Source organism: Poeciliopsis prolifica, unplaced genomic scaffold (genome assembly GCF_027474105.1).
Source record: "Poeciliopsis prolifica strain line A6 unplaced genomic scaffold, Auburn_PproV2 SCAFFOLD002, whole genome shotgun sequence".
NCBI lineage: Eukaryota > Metazoa > Chordata > Actinopteri > Cyprinodontiformes > Poeciliidae > Poeciliopsis > Poeciliopsis prolifica.
In genome coordinates this window covers 2,238,400-2,257,500 of record NW_026562377.1, presented here as the reverse complement: position 1 = coordinate 2,257,500, position 19,101 = coordinate 2,238,400, and the positions used below count along the sequence as shown (strand labels likewise).

The window sequence follows — 19,101 nt, the reverse complement described above, 5'->3', positions numbered from 1 at the left end:
AAAACCCCCATTACTGATGGAGTTTGTCACAATCTGAACGAACGTGAAGATTTATAAAGCAGGATTTGGCTTTTATTGTATCGTTATCGTAATAATTTGAAACTAAACTGTTGAGATTGATCATTTTACTTTTTTCTACATAAATAGATTTGAAACTTTTCCAGTTAATGACAAAAGTTAAACTCCTTCATGTGACCGAGGTCCTAAAGATGCGCGTTTGTGTTTGTGGGGAAATGATGCTACATCATGCAAACAATCACCTAAAAACGTACTAATAAATACTTCTTAATGTTACTTTTATCAAAATAAAAATATCATGATTAAACTTTAAAACGATGTCGTCCAACTGCGGTCATAGATCTATAAAAGCTTTAGAAATCTACAGAAGTTATAAACCAGAACCAAAGCGGCGCAGACTGTGCTAACAGCAAGCTATCAGGCCGTGCTAACAGCAGGCCCATGCTAACTGCAGGCTAGCGTGCCATGCTAACAGCAGGCTAAGGGGTTGTGCTAACAGCAGGCCAGCGTGCCGTGCTAACAGCAAGCTAGCGAGTCGTGCTAACAGCAAGCTAGCGTGCCATGCTAACAGCAGGCTAAGGGGTTGTGCTAACAGCAGGCCAGCGTGCCGTGCTAACAGCAGGCTAACCTCCCTCAGGGCGACTGAGCGCCGTCAGTCGTTAATCGGTAAGTGATCCTGGATGTCATTTAATCAATATGAACAAGCAGCAGCTGTTCCACATCATCGTCTCCTCTGGGGGTCTTTGTCAAGACCGGGCATAAAAAATTCATGCCAGTGTGTGTGTGTGTGTGTGTGTGTGTGTGTGTGTGTGTGTGCGCGTGCGTGTGCGTGTGCGGTGTGTGTGTGTGTGTGTGTGCGTGTGTGTGTGTGTGTGTAACAATTTATCTGAGCCTTTTTTCACGGTGCTCTAATGTGACAGGGGACAAACTGTGCTGCAGCCTCTGGTCTGAAGCTTCTGTTCCCCTGAAAACACTGAGATTCTGGCTGATTTTATTAGATATGATGGAGTTTTAGGGCCATACAAAATGTTTATTAGTATTTAAAAAAATAATGAGAGAAAAGTCAAAATTATACAAGAATAAAATCAGAATATTTACAGAATAAAGTCAATATTCCAAAATATTATGAGAACAAAGTCAGAATATTTTGAAAATAAAATCATAAAACTGACTTCACTCTTGTGTTATTTCAACTTTATTCCCATATGACTTTATTTTTATAATTTATTCTCACATTTCTTTGACTTTATTCTTGTCATTTTATTTGCCTTTAATTCTCCATCATAATTTTATTCAAGAATTAATAAAAATGGACAGAATTAACTTCCTTACACATGAATAATTCTGTTTTCACACCAATTTTGTAATATTATTTATTCAGTAATTTCAGTTTTTAATGCATCCTAGAGCTCTCAAATCTTATGTTTTTCACTTTTAATTAACTTTTTATTGCCAAAGCACAGAGGTGTACTTTAAGTAGCTTTCATCAGATCTACTTCCGTTTGTTTTTTATTGAGTCATTTCAGATGTTGAGCAGATGAGGAATCACTCCCAGGTGTTACGCCGTCTCCTTTCCTTCCCTCTTGGTTCCTCTCCCAACATGAGACAATGAAATCTCATCCAGCCACTCGTTTCTGCCCTTACAGCCAGCAGGGAGGAACATGTCATTGGTCTGCGTGTGTGTGTGTGTGTGTGTGTGTGTGTGTGTGTGTGTGTGTGTGTGTGTGTGTGTGTGTGTGTGTGTGTGTGTGTGTGTGTGTGTGAGAGAGAGAGTGTGAGTGGGTGACAGGGCTCTGATCTCTCAGATAGGGAGATAGCCACCTGATTCAAATGGCTCGCTTGTTCCCGGCAGTCACCTGATCGGCGTGTGAACCGACTCCTCTCTTATTTACAATCAAATGCTGCAGAGCTGACCTGCCCAACCCAACCCAACCCGGGCCGGCCCGCTTTCTGCACTTGGCCTATATTTACCATGTGGCTCTCTGCTTGCAATACACACACACACACACACACACACACACACACACACACACACACACACACACACACACACACACACACAGACATACAGAGGGTTAATCACAGAAGCAGTGATGGAAACTTCCAGCGATGATGTTTTGCAACTAGCAAACTATCTAGTTCTATATCTAAATACATAAATACCTATTTTTTAAATTATGTATTAAAAAATTTTATTGAACATGCTGGGATGTGTCCTAACAAATTTCTTACTTTTCTTTCTAACAAAATCATTCATAGATTATGAAATTTTAGTCTATTTTAGGGTCTCTGTCACTTTAAATCCAGATAAGCTGCTGCTGGCTGCGCCCACCAACTTGATGTTTGCACTCGCACATGAAAATGGCTGCCAACGGATGCACAATTATACCACCATACAGCCTTGAAAAGCAGAAGTGGAGCCTACTGCCCAACCAACAAGAACGCAGCAAGTGGTAAACAACAAAACTGTCTTTTCCAGCAGCCATTGTACAACACAATCACAGTGGTAAAACCAGCTCACCAAATGTGTTGGAGCTCAGCTGGGGTTGCTAGGCAACATGGTAGTCCCTGTCTCACATTCCAGAGACCAAAAAACGTTAAATTTATTGCCAAAAACCAGCTGGGTGAGAAAACTGAAGGTCCAAAACGTGAAGTTTTATAAATGTTCATGCTAACAGCTGAGTAAAGAAGTACAATTTTTTTTGTTTACAACAGGATTTCACAAAATAGAAAACAAAAATAAAGAACGTTGAAGAAAAATCCAATTCTGCTTTGTGAGTTTTTAAGTTTGATGACATCATAAGAGGGTCTGAAACAGACGAGCAACTTCTCACTCTGAGAAATTATTCATCTGGCCTTTTAGTTGAGAAATAAAGAAAACTGAAAATTACTTTGGACATCCAAGCAGAGTGAAACACTGTCTAATCTAACCTAATGTAATCTAATCTAATCCAAATGATGAGTTAGATTGACTGTGAAAAGTCTCTGGAGATATAAAATACCACAGAAGTGAATTTAGTTTATGAAGAGTAAAAAAGGAAAACGATTACAGTTTATCGTTTAAACTTTAATGTCAGAATTCGGAGAAAAAAGTCAGAATTCCAAAATGTAATTCTGAAATTCTGATAAAAAAGTAAATTCTCCCCCCCAGCGGTTCTGATCCGGTTCTGTACAAACGTCCTTTTGAAATGAGTGAAAAATGAGCCTCAGAGTGAGAAAGAGCATCTGTCCGTCTGTCCCTCTGTGACTGTCCTGTCTGATTATCTGTCTCTGCTGGCCCTGAGGGGACACACACACTGAAAGAGGCCACTCTTCCATCCAACAACAGCTTCTGTCTCACACACACACACACACACACACACACACACACACACACACACACACACACACACACACACACACACACACACACACACACAGAGACCTCAAAGTCACCAGCTCCAGAACGGCCCCATAGCGACTGATGCAATCAATCGAAATCTGCGCTGCAGTCAACAAGAACGACTCTTCTTCTTCTTTTCTTTAGGTGACACAGGAAAGAGATTTGAAACCCTCCTGGTTTCCCGTCGACAGTTTTTATGAGCCGTAAACGATCGACACACTCGCAGCCATGAGGTTCATGTGTTAACGCTCCATTAAGACATTTTGACACATCGCAGTCGCGTCTGAACGTGTCAATCATGAATCATCAAAATATGAGGCTCAGTCTTAGACTACCATGTAAAACACAGTGTCATCTGCAAAACATGAAGAACGGAGCCAATTTTATGATGCTTTATTTATTACAGCTTTTATGTTTAAGTTGCCATTTAAGTTTCCGTATCTTTTATTTAACTGGTTGTCGATTGATATTTGATTGAATTTAACCAACTAAAACCTGAGTAAGTCAGCTAGATCTGCTTATTTAACTAAATTAGTTGCATGTTTTGCTTACATGAAAAAGAGCAAAGTTATTATATTTTGTAATAAGGGCAGAACGCGTTACTGCTATGAGTCAGAAATCGCATTAAAGCTCATAGTGACTCTGATGTCAGTCACACGTCTAGTGGCAGTTCTGACATTTTCCTTTATAATAATAAATCCCTTCTGGGAAGAACAACAGGAAGCAGTGGTGACTAAACCATCATATTTAAATTAATAAGCTCCACTTACACAAACAGCTTTTTTGTATATTTGTGCATCATAGATTAATGTTTTATGTAGCTTCTTTTTTATCTTTATCTCTGATAGAAAACCTTTGAGTTTAAAAAAAAACTCAGGAGCCACAGTTTATTTTTCTCTTTAGTTAAAAATGCAAAATAATCAGAAGGTTTTTTTTTTTAACTGCTCAGCAACAAATGAGGATGTGATGCTTTAATGAAACGACTGGATGTTAAATTGACTTTTGTTATAACGTGATTCCCTCATCATGAGTGTTGCTTCGATTCTTTCAGGCAAACTGAATGTTTCCAGCTGAAACCAATCAGGGTGGATCCAGCTCCGCCTTCAAGACGCTGAAGTTTCTCCCACTCAGCTCCTTCAGACTAGCCAGCAGCGATTAGCAAACACCTGGTGGAAGCTCATCATAGGAGCTGCTGCTCAGTGAAACGCTGGTAAAAACGTTAGAGACAGAGACTCAAAATCAAGGCTTTGAATCAGGAAGTAGAATTTATTTTGAGTCATAATTTATACATCTAGCGTTTTTCTAACAACTGAGGGAATATAAATGCTGTAACATGTCACTATGTGCCTGGAAAACATTTAATACTGTGATTAGAAAGCAATTTGTTGTGTTATGTTTTCAGTTTATCTCGTTATTTTATTGTATATCCAGTTTTAAAACCTGTCGATGTAATCTGGTTTAGATTACAAAATAAATGAAGTTTTTCACAATAATAGTAATAATAATAATACTGTCCCTCTAAGGTATTAATGTATCATTGAAAATCTCACACAAACAAAAATAAAACTCCATCAGCTCCGTTTGCTGGAGTCCCATTGAAACCATTTCTAAACTGCATCTAGGCGGCCGCAAAAAACAACTCCAGTGACCTCAAATGGCCCTCAACCCCCACTTTGGACTCCCCTCTCATAGCGCCACACCTTTTCATCCCTTTTGGAGCCACTTGTTTCCCAGCCTGCATGCATCTCTGACTGTGTCATATTCCAAAATAGGACAGGCAGCGCCGGCCGGCCCGCCTCCCCCGTTTTAATGTGCGAATGGAGTTGTTGGTCAACAGTTGGGTCGGGGGCCAGGCAGGGGGAGGGAGGCCGCGAACAATGGGCCGCGCTGTTTTACGCGGGGTCGGTGGAGGGAGAGAGTCAGGCTGATGACACAGTGAAAGAGGTTAGTGTCTATGCTGGGAAATGAGAGCAGAGAGCGGAGGGGGTTCCTGTGTCTGCTGGCTTGTTAATGATGATTCAGTCCCATCAGCTCAACAGCCTTCCATATCAAAGAGCCCAGATCAGGAGGAGCAGCTCAGCCAGTCAAACTGCTTACATGTGAAACTCCATCAGCTGGCTTTACAACACCTGCTGACACAATGCATGAAGGAAAACAGCCGCAGAATGAAAATCACCTCATCTTTGGTTTTTCTAATGAGGAACTCGTTTCATTTCACCATTTGACGGTTCTGACACCAAACACTGCAAAAAACAAACAAACAGCATCTGCCCAAGTATTTATGCTCCAGTTTCTTGTACAAATATTTCAATACACTTGGGGTGACTTACAAGAAGCTCGTTTTCAGTCAGTGATGTCCAAACTTTTTTTTTTTTTTTACAAAACTGGAAAACTTCATCAAAAAAATTGTTTTTTTAAATAATCTTCCTGTTATCTTTTTCTGTTTTTTAGTTTTCCCTGCTCAACAATAAACAACTTTTATGAATCCAGAACATAAAAAAGTCTCTAAACTGTTTCCCTCTAAATACAAAAACATTTCCAAATTATTTGGGTCATCAGTTATTCTTTTGTAGGCCAGATTTTTACCATCGGTCAGGAGCCGAACAAAATCATTTCAAGGGGCACAAACGGCCCCCCGGCCACCCTTTGGACATCAATGATTCCTTAATGTTGATGAAAAAGAGCTTGTTCCACTCACTAGTAATTTAATCAATATTAAGGAATAATTGACCTAAAATAAGATCCTATATCTGCTGTAAAGTTAGTTCTGCACTAGAAACTAGACTAAAAACACTCAGTAAGGTTTTGTATTTTTTCTTTGTATCTAAGAACAAAACTCTAATTCCCTCTCATTCAACGAGTCGCTGAGCAGAAAGAAAAAGAGTCAAAGCTGCAGCCGGATGAGTCGAGACGCTTCAGCCAACTGGCTGGAAATCTGCAGGCAGCGAGAATTTACGGGAGGAAACGCCGTGAACTGCAGCTACGCTGGTTTTTCACTCGCAACCCGGCGGCCTGGACGCAAAGCCGGCCCAAAGAAAACTCAGCCGGCCCAAAGCAGAAGGAAACTCAGCTGGCCCAAAGCAGAAGGAAACTCAGCTGGCCCAAAGCAGAAGGAAACTCAGCCGGCCCAAAGCAGAAGGAAACTCAGCCGGCCCAAAGCATCAGAAAACTCAGCCGGCCCGGAGCGCCAAAGAGCATCGACCTCTTTAAGAAGGATCCCCGCCTGTCACTCTTACATCTAAAGTTTGTTTTTATTTGTTCACTTTTACTTCATCAAGATGCTGAAAACAGTCACAATATAACAAAACATTCTGGATTTAACAGTTTAAAACTCTTCAAGGTTGGATATTTTTACAATTTAAAGAAATAAATCTTCCATTGGCAGATTATTTCACTTATTGAATCTAAAAAAATGTCAATTTTAAGGAATTACTGGCCTCAAAAAAACTCCCATAACTTGCTAAAAAGTTACTTTAAAGTTAATTTTGTCTTATTTTAAATGTAATCAGATATTTTTGCCAGAAATTAAACCAAATATCTTCGGTTAGATTTTGTGTTTTTGCAGTTTATATATTGAAAAAAAACCAGCCTAATTATAAACTGTGAAGCTTTTTAGTTTTTGTCTTCAGAGATGAAATGAAGCATCAGAGACACTAAAACTAAATCTCTTTAGATCAGCTGGTGGAGGTGAGGCTGCAGCATCACCAGCTGAAGCAAAGCTATTATTATTATCATTATTATTACTATTATGATTATTATCATGATTATTATTACTATTATGAGTATGGACAGTACAGTGAAGCTCCAGGCTGGAGCTGCATTGTGCTGCAGCCAGCAGCTCAGCCGCCAGCACAGCCAGCCAAGCGTTTGACGTTATTAAATAATAAAGAGATGTTGATCTGGTTGCATTGTTGTGAAGCAAAAAAGGCCAATTAGCGCGCAGTTATACTATCATTATGGCTGTATTAACTCGAATTTGTTATAAGACAATGCGCACATTGACACTCGGGTTTTACATCTCTGACAATGGAGGAAATGAATCTGCATGCAGGAAAATAAGCTGGAGATGAATGAAAACGTGAGAGAAGAAGAAGAAAGTTTAATGTGAAACTTGAATTTTGTTCTGATTGGGTTGTCGGTTAAATGACCTACAGCTGTTCAGGTTTACCAGAGGCAACAGGTTTATCCTTCTGTTCAAACCAAACGGGGAAAAATTTCACCTTAAAGAGAAGAAAGATGAACCTCTGATGTCTCCTGATGAGGGAAAATCAGGCAACATTAAAACAGCGAACCATAGAGAAAAGTTTCAGAAAGACTGAACTGTCTGCAGACTTCTGCCCAGATCTGGATGGAAATAATAACAATAAAAAATCCAACATTTTAACAGTCTTTTGCGAAGCATGTTTTAAGAGCTCTGTTTTCTGTCATATAGAAGAATCTGAGCAAAATAATAATAAAGAAACGAACAAAAATGAGCTGCAGACAAGATTTTGTTGCTTTTGTTTCGTGGAGTTGTGGAACTGCACATTCCTGCAATGATGGCGCTCAATAAAGCTGTCAGCATCAATGAGCAGAAATGATAAACGGAGCTGGTGACGTGGATGGGGGGGCAGGGGGGCAGAGGGAGCAGGGGCAGAGGGCGGGGGGGGGGGGGGGGGGGGCAGAGGGCAGAGGCGGGGGCAGAAGGAGCAGGGGGGGCCTCTGAGGCTGCAGCGCGAGGCTGATGGCATGATGGTCCATGTCAGTGTGTGGTCCTTTTCAAAGGAAGAAAGTGCGCACGCGTGTGAGAGAGAGAGAGTGTGTTACTGTAGAAGATACACACACCACCTCTCTCTCACACACACACACACACACACCACCCGCTTCCCTTCCCTGCACCTGCGCTAGATCAGCAGGCCACTGGCTGCCATTCAGTCCCTCTCTGCTGCAAACACACACACACACAGCTGAAACTCTCAGCTCTGACCGTTTTGCTATTCATCCTTTCTGCTCTGAACAGAAACCACTGAATTATGAAAAGTGATTCTGTTCATGTCACTTTGGGGAGATTCAGCCAAAGATCTGGATCGGTTCTGAAAGGTTCCAGTCTGATCCGAACTGGTTCTGAAAGGTTTCAGTCTGATCCGGACCGGTTCTGAAAGGTTCCAGTCTGATCTGGTTCTGAAAGGTTCCAGTTTGATCCGAACTGGTTCTGAAAGGTTCTTCTAGTGTTTGCAACTGAAACCAAAGTTGGTTTGAAACAGAGAAAGAAACGTAGGGAGAGTTTCATGTCGCGATGACGTCATAACCAGCCCCCGTCCCCAACCATCATCATCATCATCAGCCGTGGTGAGAAAGGAAAGTGTCTCTCGTGGGTTCAGGATCCGCAAAGGTCTTATTGTCCGCGCGTGCACGCGCGCGCGCCTCCGGGTTATTTGACCTAATTTAAAAAAAACAGAAAAATCCTCGAATCGCAACAAGAAACAGAAAAAACGGATTAATGGAATAAAAACCGACCGACCGATTCAAAGAGTTTTACTGTCAGACATTTCTGTAGGATTTAAATCTGGAATAAATATTCAAATTTAAGTCATTTTTTGCTTCTTTTCGCGCGCAGAAATAATAATAATAATAATAGTAAAAAAACAGTTGAACGCGTTTGTTATTAATATTGTTGATGTTTCGCAGCAGAATCATCCTGAAGGTTTGGACGGGTTTGTTTTGTTGGGTTTTTTATCTGGGAGGTAAAATAAGAGGAAAGTGTCGCGCGCTGAACACCTGTTGCACCAAATAGCCTCGAGCTGCGAGGCAGAAAGCACGAGACAACCAGAGGGAGGAGGATGGATGGATGGATGGATGGATGGATGGATGGATGGATGGATGGATGGATGGATGGATGGATGGATGGATGGATGGATGGATGGATGGATGGATGGATGGATGGATGGATGGATGGATGGATGGATGGATGGATGGATGGATGGATGGATGGATGGATGGATGGATGGATGGATGGATGGATGGATGAGAAACATTTGATTCTTTGATCAGATTTGATTCAGTTTTCTGTGAACATTTTGGACCCTTTGGGTCCGTCCTTCTCCTATTATTTAACCCTTTATTTAAAGTTTAATTTAAAGTTTTATTTAAGTTTTATTTCATGTTTGAACAAGGCGCCTTTTGGACTTTTGTGAGAAAATGTTTATTATTACATTTTTGCTTCTTGTCTATTTATAATTCTCCTTATTTTATTAAAATTTGCTGGATTTGAAAGGAAAACAAAGCGCGTAAATTGTGAATTATTACCGTAAAGGAACAAATGAAATAAATGTTTTTCTTCAATTAGCATTAATAAACACTGAGCTGCTTTTCTCACCATCACCTTGAATCAGCTTTGAAATATACATCAAGCGCTGCGCGCGCTCAAAACGCCTTTTTCCTTCACATCAAAGCTGCAGATGCAGGAGAGAAATTATTAATTTTACGGGGCCTCAGGGCCCGCAGGGGCCCCGCGTTCATGGGAATAAAACGCAACAAAGAAGAAAAAACATGAGGGTATTTAACGCGACCTTTCAGAAACAAACTGTTTATCAGGCCTTCTGGGTTATTACAAGCAATTCAGCTGTTCGGATCAATAATTAATGGGCCGAGTAACGATCCTCTGACCTCTTCAACGTCCGCCTGAGAGACCGAGGAGGAGATGGATAAATACCGAGAGGCCTCTTCAAATATTCATCTGCCGGTCCCCCGGGGGCCAAAGACACAACGGCCCTAATCTACCTCACACACACACACACACACACACACACACACACACACACACACACACACACACACACACACACACACACACACACACACACTCCCCCAGATTCAAAACGGTTAGGAAAATTAAGGCCGAGCTGTTAGCGCATCATAAGGATTATTATTATTATTATTATTATTATTATTATTATTATTATTATTATTATTATTATTATTGGTTCGGTTTGACATAAAGATGAAAGCAGAATTTTTCCCTGGTTTTATTAAATAAAAACAGATTAAAATGTTTTGTTTAATTAAACATGAAATTAAAAACGACACACTGAGCCTTTTTTTAAAAAAGCGCTTTTCCGCTTCTTTCTTTTTTAGCGGACTTCCCTTCAATTTAGCGCTAATTAAAATGTTATTTAGACAACTGTGGGATTTACAGCATGAAGAGAGAGGAATGAAACGAGGCCCACACGCTGGACTCAACCCGCAGCAAAACATCTGCTACTGCAGAAAAATGCAACTTTAAAACACACGATAAAGATGTTTAACTGAACAAAACTGACATCTGTTGCAGGAGGAGAGAAATAAAGCTGGAAACCAGCAGCTCTGGCTTATTAGAAAATAAAACAAATATCAACTGTTGCAAAGTAAAAAATAATCCTCAGTTTGCTTTGAAATGAAACCAAACCAGAACCAGAACCAGAGATGAGAAAGAAAAATCAAAACTCAAACAATTTCAAGTATCCAAATTTCAAAAAATTTATTCATTTTTCAAACTGCATATTGAAAAAAAATATATATACTCAGCTGAAATTGTAACTGTTATAAGGATGGTATTAGTTATTTACATGGAGTGGTCGGCTGCTGCGCGCAGGCCACAAATCTTTTAAAAAATACAACTACGGGAATGGATCTGAAATAAAAACTTAAAATGTCACAGTAAATATACAGAAACTGTACAAATCAATTAGAAAATAAAGAGCACAAGCGTCATATCTCTAACAGATGAGAAGTGGGAGACGGAAATATAAATTAACCTATGACAGGAAAAAAATGTTTTTGTAAAAGAAAATAAAAATAAAAAGTTTAGTAATATTGAGATTTAAAATAATAAAAAAAATTAACAGTATTACCTGCTTATGTCCCTTTTCTTTCCAATGTTTGCAGTAATTAAGGAGCATATAATCCCAGTTCTGCCATTTTCACCTTTTAATATTTTCTGCAGAACTGGAGTTGCTTTATATAAAAATCGCAACCTCTTGCAGTTTAACAATTTCATCTGATTGTAATGTTTCTTTGATAAATACTGTACAAAAGGTGATTGCAATAATAAAACATTTGATTGCGACTCCCACTTTCTAGATCTCCAACCTGCCCGGGCTGCAGCTCTCTGCCTCCTCTAGACTCCTTATTAAATGAAAGAGAGAAAAAAAACTGTGGTTTCCTTTTTCTTGGAGATTTCTATACAACTTTTCCCACCCCGAAATTTTTCTGTACAAAAATAGTCCAACGTTAAGTAGTCCAGAGTTGCGCTTATAAAAGTTCGGGCTGTTTCTTCTTCTTCTTGTCTTACATGTGAGTTAACGGCAGCGTGCCGTTGATCGTCGTCCCGGGCACGGTGCTCTGGTAGTGCCCGGACATGTGTAACCTGCTCTGGGCGCTCTGGTCGCTCACCTCGGCCCCCGGCAGGTACATGCTGATCATGTCCCTCAAGTCGCCGCTCTGGCAGCCCGGCGCGGCCCGGTGGGACGACGAGGTGACGACGGGCGGGCTGGAGCTGCTGGACTCGGACTTGACCACCGAGGAGGGCCCCATGGAGCCCAGCGCGGTCATGCCCGGCGTGCTCTGCTGGGAGTAGGACATGGAGTAGGTCGGGGAGCCGTTCATGTAGCTCTGGGAGCTCGTCATGGAGTTGTACTGCAGGGCGCTCATGTCGTAGCGGTGCATGGACTGCATCTGGCCCGGGTTGTGCGCGTTCAGCCCCGGGTGCTGGTAGCTCAGCTGGTCCTGCATCATCCCGTAGCCGCCGTTGGTCCAGCCGTTCATGTGCGCCGCATAGCTGTCCATGCGCTGGTTGACCCCGCCGCCCAGTCCGGCCCCCACTCCCACGCCGACCCCGGTCCCCATCCCGTTTCCTCCAGGGGCCAGCAGCCCGCCGGGCAGGGTGTACTTGTCCTTCTTCATGAGGGTCTTGGTTTTCCGCCGGGGCCGGTATTTGTAATCCGGATGCTCCTTCATGTGCAGGGCCCTCAGCCGCTTGGCTTCGTCGATGAAGGGTCTCTTCTCGCTTTCCGACAGAAGTTTCCACTCGGCGCCCAGCCTCTTGCTGATTTCGGAGTTGTGCATTTTGGGGTTTTCTTGCGCCATCTTCCTCCTCTGGCCCCGGGACCAAACCATGAAGGCGTTCATGGGTCTCTTGACCCGCTCCGGGCTGTTTTTCTGGTTCGGGCCGTTCCCCGGGGTGTTGGTGTTGCCCGTGCCCCCCGTGTTGGTCTGGGGAGCTGGGGGCTTCAGTTCAGTCTCCATCATGTTATACATGAGGAACAACTTTCAGTTGGGAGCTTCCGAGCCGAAAAGAGGAAGGGGACAAACTCCAGGAGGCAGCAGAGGGAAAAAGTTACCTGTCGATCTTCTCTGCAACTTTTCTCTGGACAAACACAAGCATCAAGTCGCGTCTCCACTCTCTCCCTTCTCTCTCCCGCCGAGTGAGTGAGTGTGTGTCACAGAGTCAGCGTGTGAGAGTGTGTGACCAGAGAGGCTTGTCCCAGAAAGGTCCCCTGATGTTATGTCCACAGAAACTTGTCCCGCTCGCCGGAAAAAAGCATCAACAAACTGCACTTTTCCGCCGCTCTGTCCGCCTGAGCCTTGACAACTCCAGATAGTTTTTGGACAAGTTAATAGACAACCATTCATGTGACTGGGCTGTCAGAGAATAAATGGCTTCGACCTGGCCAATCAGAGCGCGCGTTCCCCACGACGCGCCAATGAGAGCCTTAATTAGCATAATGGGCGGGGCCTAAATGCCCCGGAGCGGCAGAGGAAGAGCTCTCACTTTCAGGCGCAACATCCAACACAAACTACATGCTCACTGTTTTCCACACTTATGAAAACACTTTTTATATTTACTGCATAAAACAAAACTAATTACATTATGTCTTTAACTTTCCTTTTACTTGGACTTTAGAAGAAATTCAGAGACTGAATGCATGAGGCAAAGATTTGCTGTGCTATGGATCAGCCTGCAAAGATTCAACCAAAAGTTAGGATTGAATTAATGTGTCAGGACTGATTTGTTTTCAGGCTCGTGTTTCATTTTTAAAGGGTTTAATTTCCTCATTTCCAGGCCTGATAAACAGCAACACTAGAATCAAGGTTGTTAGTGAAACTCAAAGCTGAATGTTAGAAACTCTGCATGAAAAGAGGAAAGGTAATCCAAGACGCTCCCTCCCCTCTTCTTCCTCTTCTTCCTCTTCTTCTCCTTTTGTTTAGCCAAGTTGAATGCCAACACACAGAAGGCAGACGGTTCATCTCAGCACCAATAAGCTGTTTTTGTTGGGATGTTGTCGCCACGACTGTCCGGACAAAGACCCAACTCCACTTCCACTTCCTGTGGTGCTGCTGCTGGCAGTGCGCAGGGAGGAGAAATCAGACATGAGGAAAGACTCAAAATATCCCAAATCTAATAACAACAAACACGTTGGTGAGACCGGAGTAGATTCATATTTATATGCATCTATAAAAGTCCAACAGCTGGTTCTGTTGTGATCAGAGCAGTGAGTGGATTCAGAGGAAAAGTTTTCAGATGTCTCATCCCGCAGAAACACGCCGAGCTGCGTGACACAAGCGCCGCCTAGTGGACGAAACCGCAACTGCAAAAAGCTGCTGCCTGCTCCTCAGACCCACAGCACAAATAAAACCTGAAAATGTTCATCCAGAGGAGAAACTTTCTTTCTTCCACCTGCAGCAGCAAAACAAAGTTCAATGAACGATGCATGTCAACACGAGCATCCAGACCGAACCACAGATCAAGACATTTTATTTCTGTTTTTGTCATTTGATAATAAATAAAACCCCCTCCTTCCCCACCTTACATAAGATTCATCTTGTGCTTAATAGGCAGCGAGGGGCGACACATGCAGCTCGGTCCATTATGATGCAAGCTTGAAATGGGCCGCTCGGCTGCGATCTGCATCTGAGTGTGTTCCCCGCTACCTCTAATCTGCTTATGATAATAAAGGAACAGCGGGGCCCTGCTGCTGTCTGAAAGCAAGGCCCCCAGCCAACCGCGGGAATGGCCCCTGCATCCACAATCATCCCGCATTAAAGCCGCTGCTTGACAAAAACCGGGGGGAACTGGCGGGGCGGCGCCCTGCGGCCCCCGCCGCACATCCACGACGGATCCTGCAAAAATGTCCAACAAGCGGCGCGACACCGAAACACGGTTTTAGTTTCATGGAGGAGCAAGAGTAAAAACAGACTGGAGCTGAAATCCAGTTCGGTTTTTAACTTGTTGCGCCAGAAATTGTGCAACAAATATAAAAACCCACATGCCAAAAATCCAGAGAAACTTTAATAATAGCAAAATGCAACAATAATAGATTTGTGCATGACTGAAGAAGTTGCAGATAAAATGCTATTAATGTTGTAAATGCAGCCGCTAGGGGCCGCGCAGCCATGAAGAGCCGATATGTGATCAGAGAAAATTCAATTCAAAACGTTTGATTTTTATTAGAATTTATGTTCAGACTTAACACAACATGCGCTAAAATGATTATTAATTCAGTTTTATATGGATTGTAGTTCGACAGAAAAGGGAAAAAATATATTTATTCACTTTAATCATTAAAAAAAATAGCTGAACAAATGAGTGCAGTTTGATGAAAATGTGAATTATTTAGTATTAATCGCTTTAATAATAATAATAATAATAATAATAATAATAATAATCTGTCGTCAATTTGCCAAATATAAAATATTCCTCATAATGTTTGTTATTTTTCTAAACCGTCAAAAGTGAAAAACATCTGAGAGTCAAGTTCATAAAGCCATGCGGTGTCATTCCACAACACTGCATGCTTTACACACACCCACACACACACACACACACACCAGCTGAAACACACACTTACATGCACACGGCCACGCAGAGCCACGCAGAGCCTCGCGCGCGGGCTTCTCCTCTCCATCGCAGCTGATCTTCCTCCACTGCGGCTCTCATCTTCCTCTCCTCTTGATTGGCACAAATTAAACAACTCGCCGCTTCGCTCAACTTCCCCGGAAACCAAATGATCCTGCGGCCGCCGCTGCGGGTCCCGCTGCGGGTCCCGCTCCGTGGCCCCTCCGGGGTCCCGGGGAGTCCGCGCGGGTCGGATCCGAGCGCCGCGGCGCCTGCGCCGGGCGAGCCGCCGCGCAGCCCCGCTCTCTGTCTGGAGCTCCGCTTGTCTTCTCTCCGCGAGTCCCTGCAACAAGAAAAGCCGTTTATGGCGACACACAATGTGAAAAGGGGGCCGATTTAAAAAGGAGAAGAATGCAAGCAAGAACAACAAAAGTCAGTTATAGCAAAGTCTGCGCCTCTCCTATCTTCCACCCCCTAGCTTAGCCCACATAATGAGCAGGAAAAAGCTTTATATTTTGTTCACTGGGTATTCACAGATAATTTGAAGCCATTGTTTCTGCCACAGATGGTTCTTTTTAATACAATAACGGTGCTCTTTGTGAATAGCGAGCCCACAATAAAAATCTAAAGCGTCCTCCTGAATAACCATTTTGTTCTCTCTTGTATAGGCCGAACAAAAGCGCCAGTGAGGTAATGGCCTGCCTTATTGAAAGCCTCAGAATGGGGATTTGATAAAGATTTTTTTTCGCTCCTTTTTTTCTTTTTGCAAAGTAAACGGCAATGTCAAAGAGAAAGTGACACGGGATGAAAAGAGCTAGAAAAGGTGCCTCCTGCTGCAAGTTTCACATATTATTATTACTATTAATGTTAATATTATTATTTACTTTTTTGTGTTTTGTGCAAAAACTAGTAGAGATGGAGTTTAACAACAAACTGGAGCTTTAATGCAGAATGCATTAAAGTTCTGCTCTGGATTTAAAACAGTGATGGAGATGAGAGACTGGATCAACCTGCTGCGTTCAGATGCGCACCTGTACGGCGCATCCCGGTCCGATGCGATCCGTAATTAACTGCAGGCTAATCAATAAAGCATTTAACGGATGTACAATGCGAGCGCAGGGGGATGATCCCGAGCCAAACATATTGGATGTCTGTGATCGTTACAAAGTGAGGACACGCTGTCTGTCACAGGATGGAGGCTGGAGGGCAGCAGGTGAAGGGATGAGGAGAGATGAATAGCAGGGAGAGGAGGAGGAGGAGGAGGAGGAGGGGGGATGAAGGCCCAAATAATGGAGGAAGGAAAAGATGAACAGAGAGGAGAGAGAAATCCTTTTTTAGAAGCCTGGAGTCAGAACATCAGACCTGCTCTAAAGAAAACCGTCAACTAACATCAACAACATTTCGCTCCCAGATATGATCTAAATTAATAGGAATGAATAAGAATTGCATCCAAATGTGTAAAACATGACAGAATTCCTTCACAATTTCTGTTTAAACCCATTTTCATAATTTATTTATTTTTTCCTAAAACCTGTTAAAAAAAAACTTTAAATATTAACAAATAGCTGCTTCTGCATTCAGTATCCTGAAACTAACGCCTGAACATCTTTTTGTTTCGATGTCATTTGGCAACATGCAAATTAAAACTGTTTTGATTTGATTACAAAATAAGATTTAAGCACACAGCCGATTTCTACAGGGCCACATAAAAGCACCAGTGGGCCGGGTTCGGCCCCCGGGCCTCCAGTTTGACACGTGATAAATCATCACCTACAGGAGGGAGAGACGTTTATAACCTAAAATCATCTTTCACAGAAGTTTCTTCAGTTTCCAACAACAGCAGGTTTTTAATTAATGACATTTAGAAACTCAATATTCTTTATTTACTCTCCAAAACATCCATCCTGCAAGCTGCACTTTTCAAAAAGCAGAATTAAATATTTTCAAACTCTGCCATTTTAAATAAGAAAAAAACCCAGTGAAACGACTGCTGCCTGCACGAGTTTAAGCAACAGCAAATAATAAAAACACCGAATCGCGACACAAACGGATGGAGATCCACCTTCAAGCATCCAGGGTCAAAGTTCATACCAGGGAGAGCATGGCAGCCGAAACCAGACAGCAGCTTGGAGTTAAATAAAAACTGAACCAAAGGAAGACGTGAAAACCCAAAACAGATGAGAGAGAAGATCAGAGTGAAATAACTCAGATTAATCTGATCAATCAGCAGAATTTTAATTCTAAAGCCGTAAAGTGAGGAAAGAACCGAATCAAAGGAGAGAAAGGCCCGCAGCACCATGGGAGCTTTTAGACAGGCCACAACCATCACTGAATGCTAATGTCTGTTACACACACACACACACACACACACACACACACACACACACACACACACACACACACACACACACACACTAAACATTCACATGTGATTTTGCACATTCACACAAATGCATATTACTCCTGCATGCTAACACCTCCATATGCATGAGAGCCGACACATTTGCAGCGTCTGTTTGTGTTTTTTCTGCAGCGCTGCCTGATGGAAGAGCCACAGTGGGCTTTTCTCCCTTTGTGTGTCTGCAAAAGCATAGCATGTGTGTGTGCGTGTGTGTGTGTGTGCGTGTGTGTGTGTGCGTGTGTGTGTGTGTGTGTGCGGCAGACACATTGACACAGTATTCAGTGAAAAGGGAGGCCCTGGCTGAAGGAAACATGGCTAGCCAACTGTCAATCATGGCGCACGCACAAACATTACCACACACACAGAAAGCCGCCCATTCATTAGCGCTGATGTTCTGGTTCTTCAGAGGAGATAGTTACGCAGTTAGAGGCTGCGTTCGGTCCAACCGAGGCTCTCAGCATCTCCAAACGTCTGCATGAGTTCATTCTGTCAATGCACCTGCTTCTGCTCAAATTCATCTTCCCTGTCTTCAACTTTACTATCTGAAGTGCGTTGGGGGCATTTATTATTTATCAGTTATCATCACTATATATTCCAAGTAATAATGTTTAAAACCCTCCATAACTATCCACAGGTTTAAATCAAAATGCAATTATCTGTACTGATGGCCCAGTCAAAGTAAAAACCTCATTTTTGGCCACATTTGAAGACTTTCGATGAGTTTGAACTATTTTGCGGAATGAAAACGATTCCAAGAGACTAAGGACTAATAAAGTCCCAGGAACATGTAGTGAAACTCATCCAGTCGCATTGATTCCTGCAGGTCCGTCTGAACCAATCGATCAGCTGATCAGCTGCTGCTGGACTTCTGACTGAAACCAGGAAGTCAGAGCACATCACCCAGTTCTACAGTCAGAGAACAAACTTTAAAATACTTAGTTTATAAACCACTGAGCGGCTCGGCACCACAATACATTAAATCCAAACCAGGACCAAACAGCTTGCAGCTGGAACAAACTTCAAAACTCCTGAAGCACCGGGTTTCTTTAAATCTAGACTAAAATCCCAGCTGTTAGTCGCTTTGGACCAATAAATAGAAACTGATCAACATCTTTGATGGTAATGATCATTTTCATGACGGCAACAAATGTGAGGTTTGTTGCTGCTTTCTCAATTGGTGACTCCATGTTGTTGGTATTTTTGTGTTTTTTATGATGTCAGGAACTTTGAACTGCCTTGTTGCTGAAACATGTTGAACAAATAAACTTTAAAAAGGTTTGGACTCCTCTGAGTCAGCAGAGGTCTCCCTCATTTATGCAAAAACAAATCAAAGCAAACAAAGTGAAGATGTCAGTCGGACAGATATCTAAACATTTTTCAAATTGCTAATTTTAAAACATTAAGACAATTTTCTCCAAAACCAGATCCCTGATGTGTGACAGCTGATGA

General features: G+C 42.4%; 1 protein-coding gene and 1 long non-coding RNA gene across 3 annotated transcripts in view; both read right to left on the bottom strand.

Moving 5' to 3' along the window:
* The window catches only part of LOC129372386 (uncharacterized), a 154,897-nt gene that overhangs the window by 30,332 nt on the left and 105,464 nt on the right, over window positions 1–19,101 (bottom strand). For both annotated transcript variants that reach the window (XR_008607244.1, XR_008607245.1), the window contains one exon: window positions 15,265–15,594. This is a non-coding gene — a long non-coding RNA (uncharacterized LOC129372386). The remainder of the gene's footprint in view (window positions 1–15,264; window positions 15,595–19,101) is intronic.
* Window positions 10,879–13,576, bottom strand: sox2 (SRY-box transcription factor 2). The gene has a single exon (XM_055049649.1). The coding sequence runs from the start codon at window positions 12,671–12,673 to the stop codon at window positions 11,705–11,707; it is 969 nt and encodes a 322-aa protein (XP_054905624.1). The 5' UTR covers window positions 12,674–13,576; the 3' UTR covers window positions 10,879–11,704.

Excerpts from the sequence above, each read along its gene's own strand:
- sox2 (XM_055049649.1), bottom strand. The coding sequence starts at position 12,673 with ATGTATAACATGATGGAGACTGAACTGAAGCCCCCAGCTCCCCAGACC.